This window comes from Trichechus manatus, unplaced genomic scaffold (genome assembly GCF_000243295.1).
Source record: "Trichechus manatus latirostris isolate Lorelei unplaced genomic scaffold, TriManLat1.0 scaffold00188, whole genome shotgun sequence".
Taxonomy (NCBI): Eukaryota; Metazoa; Chordata; class Mammalia; order Sirenia; family Trichechidae; genus Trichechus; species Trichechus manatus.
Window position 1 is genome coordinate 4,652,721 of NW_004444124.1, and position 10,674 is coordinate 4,663,394.

Here is a 10,674-nt window from a genome sequence, read left to right on the forward strand (position 1 = left end):
ACTCTCCAGACCAGCTCAGGGACACCCGCAAGCAGAGGGATTGGGAGCAAGGGGTGGTGTGAGAGCTCCATGGCCAGCACTGCAGCATTTCTGGGTTTCCAAGCTAAACAGCTCTGAAGTGCAGCCTTCTGGTGCAGGCTGCTCTGTGGCCTTAAGTAACTAACTCACTTCCTTCACTGTCAGGGCCTCTGTTCCCACCAACAAGAGGGAGGATCTCAACACTGACATAACACATGGGGCTCTCACGGTGACCAGCAAGTGGAGGTGATGGCACAGTGCTTGCTGATTGGGGTGTCCCATGACTCCCCCAGGACGGAGCTGGTGCTCATGTCTTTCTTTTTCCATTTATGTTGTAGGAATAGAACTGTGCCCCCCTGGAAAGCGGTTCATGATCACCATGGTGGCGAGCTTTGTGGCCATGGCTGGGCAGTTCTTCATGCCGGGGCTGGCCGCCCTGTGCCGGGACTGGCAGGTGCTACAGGCCCTCATCATCTGTCCCTTCCTGCTCATGCTGCTCTACTGGTCGTAAGTACCCCGCACCCTGCGCGTGCAACCCGGCATCCGGGCCACGAACTCCCCACTAGTGTCTCGTGGACTTTCCTGCTTGTTTGTCTGTATAAAGGGAAATTTCCTCTTTTAAAAAATTTAATTATATTTTTTTAACTTTTGATCTTGGGAAATGTTCAGACATACACAAAAGCAAGCAGAAAAGTGGGCTCCCCCACCCCCTGTGCCCCTTGCCCAGTTCCAGTAATCTGCATGTGATCAACCGGCCTCTACCTGCTGATGGCCACCCACCCCACTGGGTTGTTTCAACATGAATTTTTATGCATGAATTTAAAGGGAGTCTCCTATGTTGGGAGGAGAAATACGGAAATGTTCAAGGAGCAATGGAGAAAGCCCCCTTACATCCTCTACATCAGGTATAGCCCTTGACCAAATCTTAACCGCCATCTGTTTTTGTGAATAAAGTTTTATTGGGATGCAGCCGTGCCCATGGTCCCTTATTTATGCCTGTGGCAGCTTCCTTACTAAAACAGGAGGGTCGAGTGGTTGCGACAGAGATGGTGTCACCCACAAAGCCAAAAATATCTACTATCTGGCTCTTTGCACAGAAAAAAAAATTTGCCCACCCCTACCCTAGATGAATCCAGTATGATTTTAGACCATGTATAACTTTAATTTTTGACTTACTGACTTCAGAAACAAAACCAACTAAATTCATTGGTCTGGGGACATGGCCTGGATGAGAGGATTTTAAAAACTCCCCATGGGATTAATGTTCAACCAAGGTTGAAACCACTGCTCTGCAGATAGAGAAATGTTTAGAAAAAAATGATTGTTCTACACTTTTATAAAATAACTCTTCTTTCTCTCCCTTCCCTACCATCCCCAACCCTGCCAACACCCTGGTTTCGCCCACCAGTACGATGGTCTGTAGTCTATTCTTTGGTCACTAATGAAAACCACATTTCTGGCAGGAAGTCAGTCACCAGTGTCCTTGCTTTACGTACTCGAGGACAGAGAAGGTTGTTAATCAGACTTCTTCTTTAAAGTGCCAGGGAGGGGAAGGAAGCACCTACCTCCTAGCTTCGTAGTGCTGGCCCCCACCCCACAGGAGGAGCAGAGGAACTATGGGAAGCAAGGGCACAGTTGCATTTTCTCAGAAGCCCGGTTCTTGCTTACTGGTCCCTCACAACCGAGAAACTTGCCTTGGCAGAGTGAGCACACCCTTCCCTCTGCAGCACATCCTCTGCACTGTCACAGTACCCCAAGGCACCCAAGCAGGCCCCCCCCCCGGCGGGGGGCGGCTCTGAGGCCTGGGGGCACAGCCTCAGGAGACTGGCTGGCGTTTCTGTGAGGCACAGAAGCTGCTTCCACCACCTCTGGGCTCTGAAGGGCAGCCCGGCCCTCGCCCCGGGGGTCCCCTGCCCCAGCCTAGGCCAAGGAGCAGCAGAGCAGGGTCTCCTGGACCCGCTGCCCAGTCAGGCAGCTCAGTGGGAAGCAGCTACTGTCCAGCCTCCAGGTCTGCTGGGCCAGTGCCCAGGGAGGGGCTGGGGCTTTCATTTGTCTTATTTTTTTTTATTTAAATTCAAAAACTATGTATGTTTAACGACAGACGAGGTAAAGTGTTCACTTTAGTTAAAGACATTTTAAAACCTGCTTAAAAATTCCTTGAAACACAATGTAAAAATACATGTTTTAGCTAAAAGGGCATCGGTGGACTTTGATCAGTACTGATGTGTGCTCCCGGATGTCCTGAGGCCTGAGGCCAGTGCTTGGCGCTCAGCTTTTCAACCACGTGGAGCAGGTTCTACCACCTGCCTGTGATCCTCAGAAGCTTATTAACCCATCTGTGAGCCTCACTTTTCTCCTCTCAGTAACAAGGGCTCCTGGAGAGGCCAGTGAGCATGTAGGCTAAGGCACAGGCTTCGGAGCTCTGCCACTGACTAGCTGTGTGACCTGGAGCAAGTCATTCAGAGGGTGTGCCTCAGGCTCAGCTGCTCTAAGTAATAATGGTCAATAATGGGATTAATGAATTAATAAGGAGTGAATTACCTAATATATGAGAAGCACCTAGAACCATGCCTGTCACGGAGTGTTATGTATATATTCTAACTACTACGACAATATTATTATTTAAGGCGCTTACCATATGACTGGCCTATAGTTAATGCTCATAAATAGTAACTGCTGTTATTATCATTATTATTATTATTATTGCATTACCTGTTAATATGTATAGAAGTTTGGGCTTAACAGGGGTAGGTTAAGAAAAACTTGGTGGTGGAAAACGTAGTCCCTCTTTGTCTACCAGCCCTTTATGGCTCTGCAAGAATTACTGGCTCTTAAAGGCTTTTGAGGTGCCTCCTCTCTGTTGTGGGCTCCCTGATTACCACCCTTCTCCCATCTGCTGCAGTAGGCGCTTCCTGGCTGGAAGGCTCTGCTGTCTGACGGGAGGAAGTGGCTCCTAGGGAGAGGAGGGAGGGCGCTGCAGCCCAGCCAGTTCAGCAGCTGTTGGTGGCAAAATATTCTAAGATGGTGGCTTTCCTTCAGCGGGCAGGTATTTACTGTGTGTGATGTGGACCCAGCCCTGTCCTTGGGCTTTCAGTCACCCGAAGAACGGGCATGGAACCCTGGGCATTAACAAGGCTATCCACCGACTGCGTGAACCGCGTGAGCGCAGCATAGCAAATGAAGGTGCTTTGAGGGTGGTAGTAAAACTGAAGGGTAGAGATTAGCCTGGGGAGCTCTCATCAGAATGGGGGACCAAAGAGATGAGGCCCTCCAAACACACACCAGTGCTGCATAAAATACAACATGAATAAAAGTACAGTGCTGAGCTCTGGTTTGAGAAGGGCTAGTCCTCAGGACCAGCTCTGAGAGAATTCAGAGCCTGGGGTGGGCAGGACCGGGTGCTGAAGGCAGCTTGCGTGGTGACTGGGCCCAAAAGAGGCCTGAGGGGCTCAATTTTGACCCCTGCAGAGGGGGCTGGAGATGAGACCTCAGGTCCTTGAAGTGGTCTGGAGTCCAAACTGTCAGTGAAAACAGGATGAAAACAGGGACTCGGCCTAAAAGCTGGCCAGTGGCCTCGGACTGTGGGCAGAAAAAGATTCACCCTGAAGAAATTGGAGCCTAGAAGTCTGCACCATGCGTGAGTGTGTGCTCCACATTCCAGCTACTCTACACCGAGAATGTAAGACCTGGGTGAGAACCGGTGACACACACTGGGCCCTCGGAGTCAGAAATGAAGCCCTCGAGCGTCACTGTGACCAGGTACTCAGGACTGACGTGGAAGGAAATTCTCACTCACGGTGAGCTCACAGGCAAAATTCACAGAGCCCACGGGGAAACCACCATGAGGATCAAAACCTATAAACTGCGGAATTTGCATCTCAGGAACTGTAGAAAATAGGACAATCTGGAAGAAGTCTATTCAGCTAATTACTAAGTACTTTTTTACCTTTACCCGTTGCTATCAAGTCAGTTCCAACTGATGGTGACCCTGTGTGTGTCAGAGCAGAACTGTGCTCCATAGGATTTTCAATAGCTGATTTTGCAGAAGTAGATGGCCAGGCCTTTCTTGCAGGGCACCTCTGGCTGGACTCAAACCTCCAGGCTTTGGGTTAGCAGCCGAGCACATTAACCATTTGCACCACCCGGGGACTTTTTTTACTGAGTAGTCACCACATGCCCAATTCTATCCTAGATCCTAAGTGTTCCAAATACTGCGTGTGCACACCTCAGTCCCTACTCACTTGAAGCATTCATTACAGTGGGGCATGTGGGTCGGAGGGAGCCCACAGACCATGGGCACACCAACAAACACAGCTGATGCCTTCAGACAGTAAGCAGTATAGGGGAATTAAATGAAGCAGTAGGGTAGAGGGTGACAAGTAAGGTGGCCAGAAAAGACCCCTCTGAGGAGGTGACATTCCAGCTGAGACCTCAGCGATTGGAAACAGGAAATCTAAACTGTCTGCGTATGCACATGTGGGTACACACACACAGATTGTACTCTAAATCCCAAGCAGTCATGAGACTGCTAGGACAAGGACATTACTATCTGATCCAGTTGGGTCACAGGCACTTTACAAAGGGTTGGCAATTGAAAGCTGCTATTACTGTTTATAGAAGGTAGACAGAAGAGAGCTGGAACAGATCTGAGGTGAACTGGTCCCCTCCACCCCCATGAGTACCACACTTAGCAACATAAGAGAGGAACCCACTTATGTCTAAAATTGGAGGAAGACTCATTAACAGCCTGTGATATGCAGATGACACAACCTTGCTTGCTGAAAGTGAAGAGAACTCGAAGCACTTGCTGATGAAAATCAAAGACTACAGCCTTCAGTATGGATTACACCTCAACATAAAGAAGACAAAAATTTTCACAACTAGACCAATAAGCAGCAATGATAAATGGAGAAAATATTGAAGTTGTCAAGGATTACATTTTACTTAGATCCACAATCAACCCCCCATGGAAACAGCAGTCAAGAAATCAAAAGACGCATTGCACTGAGCAAATCTGCTGCAAAAGACCTCTTTAAAATATTAAAAAGCAAAGATTTCACTTTGAGGACTAAGGTGTGCTGACCCAAATCATGGTATTTTCAGTCACCTCATATGCACATGAAAGCTGGACAATGAATAAGGAAGACCGAAGAAGAATTAATACCTTTTAATTATGGTGTTGGTGAAGAATATTGAATATACCAAAAGATGAACAAATCTGTCTTGGAAGAAGTACAACCAGAAAGCTCCTTAGACCCTGTTTGGAGCAAGGGAGAATGAAAAAAACCAAACACACAAGAGAAAGATTGGTCCAAAGGACTAATGGACCACAACTACCATAGCCTCCACCGGACTGAGTCCAGCATAACTAGATACTGCCCGGCTACCACTACCAACTGCTCTGACAGAGATCACAATAGAGGGTCCTGGACAGAGCTGGAGAAAAATGTAGAACAAAATTCTAAGTCAAAAAAAGACCAGACTTACTGGCCTGACAGAGACTGGAGAAACCCTGAGGGTATGGCCCCTGGACACCCTCTTAGCTCAGTAATGAAGCCACTCCTGAGGTTTACCCTTTAGCCAAAGATTAGACAGGCCCATAAAACAAAACGAGACTAAAGGGGCACACCAGCCCAGGGGCAAGGACTGGAAGCCAGGAGGGGACAGAAAGCTGGTAATAGGGAACCCAAGGTTGAGAAAGGGAGAGTGTTGACATGTTGTGGGGTTGGTGACCAATGTCACAAAACAATATGTGTACTAATTGCTTAATGAGAAGCTAGTTTGTTTTGTAAACCTTCATCTAAAGTAAGAAAAAAAAGTGCTCCTTAGAAGCAAGAATGGCGAGACTTTCACTCATGTACTTTGGACATATTATCAGGAGGGACCAGTTCCCTGAAGAAGGACATCATGCTTGATAAAGCAGAGGGTCAGCAAAAAAGAGGAAGACCTTCAGTGAAATGGATTGATACAGTGGCTGTAACAATGGGCTAAAACATAGCAACAATTATGAGGATGGCGAAGGACTGGACAGCATTTCGTTCTGGGTCACTATGAGTTGAAACCAACTCAACATCACCTAACAACAACAGCATGTCTAAAAAGGGACCCACTCACCCTTCCCAAATTACCCATGTCCATTTCTCTGTCACTAGGCAGGCATGCCATGGATCAGGTGTGAGCAGATGTCTCTGTCTCTCTCAGCTGGTGTGTTATCCACTCAGGTCAGGTGTGGTATGGCTGTGTTTATTCTCTCTCTCTCTGTCTCTCTGTCTCCACAGCTTTTCTTACCTTAGTCTGAACCCCTGTGCTTACTGGTCCAGCTATCCACCAGCAGCTTTGGGACAACCGTTGGCCAGTGCCAGGCATTTAGACAGCTCTCGAATCAAAACTGTTTTATGGGTAACCCCTGTACAGTGTATGCCCAAGCCTTTGTGGGCAACCTCTTGACCCTCAGGACAGACCTGCTATTGGCCCCCTCAGGACTGGCCCCCTTTCAGCCCCTGCTGGGAAGGCCCCTCCAGGCCCCCAGCACAGGCCTCCTGTTGGCCTCTTCTCGGCCCTCTCAGGACTGGCCTCCTCTTGACCCCCTCAGGACAGGCATCCTCTTGGACTTAGGGTTACAGTTCTCAGCACAGCCAGGGCATCTGCTGCTGCCAAAGGGAGGCCAGTTAGGCCCCCATGCTACTGCTTGCTCTGCTTGGGAGTCCACCTGCACGGGCCCAGACTGCTGCCACTTCCCCTTTATGGGGCACCCAGGCCCATTGGCGACCTCTTGCCCAGAGGTGCCCAGCTCCACATCACTGGCCAACCCTGCCATTTTCTCTTTGGGCCAACTCACTCACCACCACCGCCCTGACTGCCACCAGCTGCAGGTCTTATGATTTCTGCCACTCATGCTGCACGGATCTCTATTCCTGGGTTCATTCTGGACCTCTCCAGTGTTACCATCTCAGTGTTATAGCCCTTGACCCATATCACAACTCTTTTTTTTGGGTCTAGCAGTTTCTCAGCACAGGGACCCCAAGTCCAAAGAATGCTGTCCTCTCCAGGTGCTTGTTGATCAGGAGGTCCCCAAAACCTCTCTGTGAGATTGGCCATTTATATAGGAAAACTCCTTATCAGTTTCAAGGTGTGGCTTTCCTAGTAGGATTGACCAGTCCCTTAGGCAGATCATAAAATGACCAGTCCTGTTGGGTGGATTACAAGCTGCTTAGGCAGAAAGCAAACCAATCAATCGCTTGACAGATTTCAGACGGACCAATCATTTTGTTAGAATTGTAAACCCAGGGCCAGAAAGGCCATGAAAGTAACCCACTGCACCACAAAGTCACATGAGGTTCTAGGGAAAAACATTCCAAGCAAATGGGAACAGCCAGGGAAAAATCTGGTTGCAGCTTGTCTTACTCTGGAAGAGCAAGAAGGCCGATGTGGCTGCAGCATGGTGGACAAGGGGGTGGGGAGCAGAAGTGGAGTTCAGAAATGTAAGTGGGGGTCAGACTGTGTAGGGTCATGAGCACTATGGGTTTCACTCTATATACCAGTTGCTGTCGAGTCAGCACTGACTCATGGCGACCACACGTGTGTCAGAGTAGAACTGTGATCCATAGGGTTTACAATGGCTGAGTTATTGGAAGTAGATCACCAGACCTTTCTTCTGAGGTGCCTCTGAGTGAAATCAAACCTCCAACCTTTTGATTAGCAGTCGAGCACATTAACCATTTGCACCACCCAGGGATGGGTTTTATTCTAAGTACCATGAAAAAGCGGTTGAGGTTCTCATCAGGGGGCCCCTGAGACTATTGCTCCAGATACTTTTTAAACCTTGAACCAAAACTTGTCTCCTTAGGTCACCTTTTAGCGAAATAACAGCTTGGCACACAAAATAAAGGGTATTACTCATGAATACGGTGCTTTAATAAAAAATCATCTATATGAGACCAAAAGGTCAACAATTACTCTGAAGCAAAGAGGAGAAGATAAGGGGGCAGGGAAACTAGAGCACTGGAAACAGAACAACCAGAACTCAATTTAAGAAAATGTTGACACATTGTGAAAAATGTAACTAATGTCACTGAACACTTTGTATAGAAATTGTCAAATAGGAACCCATTTGACAATTTGCTGTGTAAACTTTTACTGAAAACACAATGAAGTATTATTTTTTTTAAAAAAGGAAAACCTAAAAAAAGAAAAAAAAAGTGGAGGCAGCCAGGGCAGTTGACTGGTCCACAGAGGTATTGTGGTGCTGGACCAGGCCATGGGCAGAGGGGTGACCAGAAGAGGTCTGATTTGAGACATGTTTTGGAAGTGATCACAATAATACTTGCCAATGGCTTCAATGTGGCACATGAGGGTAAAAGAGAGTTCAGTGGCTGGGGTTTCGGGCCTGAGCAAGGTGGGAGAGTGGTACAGTTTCCTGAAATGGGGAAGACTGGTCCCTGCCCCATCTATAGAGTCTGTTCTGAGAGTAGAGTGTGGAGGGAGACTTGCAAAGGGAGATTTTGATCTTGAGGGTGATGAGGAGCTTAGAGACAGGAAGACACGACAGAACCACAGCCCAGTGGCAGCTACAGGGCTAAGTATGACCTGGGACGAGGTAGCCTGGGGATGGAGAAGGCATCCTGGAAGAGAGGTAGAAGCAGAGACACAATGGCCTGAGAACAGATGGATTTGGCCAGAGATGTAGAGAGTGCGGCAGGTTCTGGTGATGGGGTGGATGTGGTGCAGGAATGATGTGTGCCCAGCAAATGAAGCTGGTGTAGGAGATTGATGTCATCACAGGAGCTGCCTGGGATGCTTGGAACTTACATGTGCATTCTGAGTCAGGGGCTGCTGTTGCTGTCCCATGAGTTTTATGTAGAGGGAGAGCCTCAAAAGCAGTAAGAGAGAATGTAAGGATGTGCTTCTTGGGTGTCAGTATTCCAGTATGCTTGCGGAGTTGAATTCAGTCACATGTCATGAAGTGAGAACAGAGAAAAGAGAGTACTTGTGAATATTTTCTGACTGAGTTTAGACCCTGGTAAAGGTGGTGGATAATCCCACTGAGGGATGCCACTACCTCAGGATGTGGGGACAAATAGAGGTGTGTGTTTAGTCATATTGCTTGGGCATTCATTATCTCTGAGGAAGGGACAGTGGTATTTCCATGCTAATCTAGAAGGAAGTCGTACTGACGCATCCTTTTTCTAGAATGAATGTGGTCTTCTTCCAGGGTCAGAGCAGACAGATGAGGGGAAAGATTCATGTTCTAAAGGAGAAGAGGAGAACATTGGAGGCACTCTAGGTATGCTGGGCAGCACAGTGATGTGAAATAGAGGAGGGCCGCAGCCTCCTGACTGCACAGAAGAGAGAAAGGGTGATGGGGGGCTGGGCTCAGCTAGCAGCCCTTGGATACTGTACCACTGGGGTGAGGTCCGTGTTATCTCAGAACACCTGGGAGAACTGCAGGTGGAGAATCAGGAAGCTAGTAAGTTGAGCAGGGTGATGTGTTTTTTTCTGGATGATGGTCTCTGTGGAAGAACAGCCCAAGAGTGAAGCTTGGGAGTGAAAGCTGCTCACACAGTATCTACCTAGAGTGTTTTAGAGGAAGCCATGCTAAGTAGGAATTCAAGAGGTAATGAAGATGTTAGCTCCACTCTCCCAGAAAGTCGGTAGATGACATCATCATACCTCACAATGTGAAGTAAGGATGCTGAGTGCACACTCTTATCTGTGTCATGGATTGAATTGTGTCCTCCAAAAATATCTGTCAACTTGGCTTAGGTCATGATTCCCAGTGTTGTACGATTGATGTGATTTCCCTATGTCTTGTAAATCCTATTGCTATGATATAATGAGATGGATTAGTGGCAGTTAAATTGATGAGATCTACAAGATTAGATAATGTCTTAAGCTAGTCTCTTTTGAGATATAAAAGCGAGAAGGGAGCAGAGAGACATGGGGACCTCATGCCACCAAGAAAGCAGTGCCGGGAGCAGAGCACGTCCTTTGGACCTGAGGTTCCTGCGCTGAGATGCTCCTAGATCAAGGGAAAACTGATGACAAGGACCTTCCTCTAGAGCCGACAGAGAGAAAGCCTTCCCCTTGAGCCAGCACCCTGAGTTCGGACTTCTAGCCTATTGGACTGTGAGAGACTAAACTTCTCTTTGTTAAAGCCATCCCCTTGTGGTATTTCTGTTATAGCAGCACTAGATGACTAAGAATTTGGTGCCAAGAGTGGAGTGCTGCTCTAACAGATACCTAAAATGTGGATGCAGTTTTGAAACTGTGAATGGATAGAGGACCCGCAGTGGCAGAGAACTGGCAGCAGCAGAAAAGTGGCAGTGGCAGAGAACTGGCAACAGCAAAACCAGGAGACCAGCACCAGAAAGCTCTGGAGCCAACCCATGGAGTGAGAGAGCTAAGTGCCTGTGCACAGGAGGCTTTCTGGTGGAGTGGGGTGCCTCCAGGCACTTATTGGTGGAGCTACAGAGCTTTGGAACACTTCACCCATAAGGGCAGATGCAGGCATGCTGCCTAAGGACCGAGAGGCCAAGGAACCAGGAATCAGAAACTGAAGAGACAAGGAACACAGGAATCTGAGCTGCCTCAGTCTCAAAAGGTATGGCCAGGACCTCTGGGGTTTCAAAGGGTGGAGTGTCATGGATTGAATTGTAT

The 10,674-nt window shown here is 48.1% G+C and overlaps 1 protein-coding gene across 1 annotated transcript in view; it reads left to right on the plus strand.

The window, feature by feature from the left end:
• The window catches only part of SLC22A23 (solute carrier family 22 member 23), a 226,341-nt gene that overhangs the window by 163,929 nt on the left and 51,738 nt on the right, over positions 1–10,674 (plus strand). Inside the window, exon 5 of the mRNA XM_012558815.1 lies at positions 357–525. Coding sequence (XP_012414269.1) covers positions 357–525 — 169 coding nt within the window. The remainder of the gene's footprint in view (positions 1–356; positions 526–10,674) is intronic.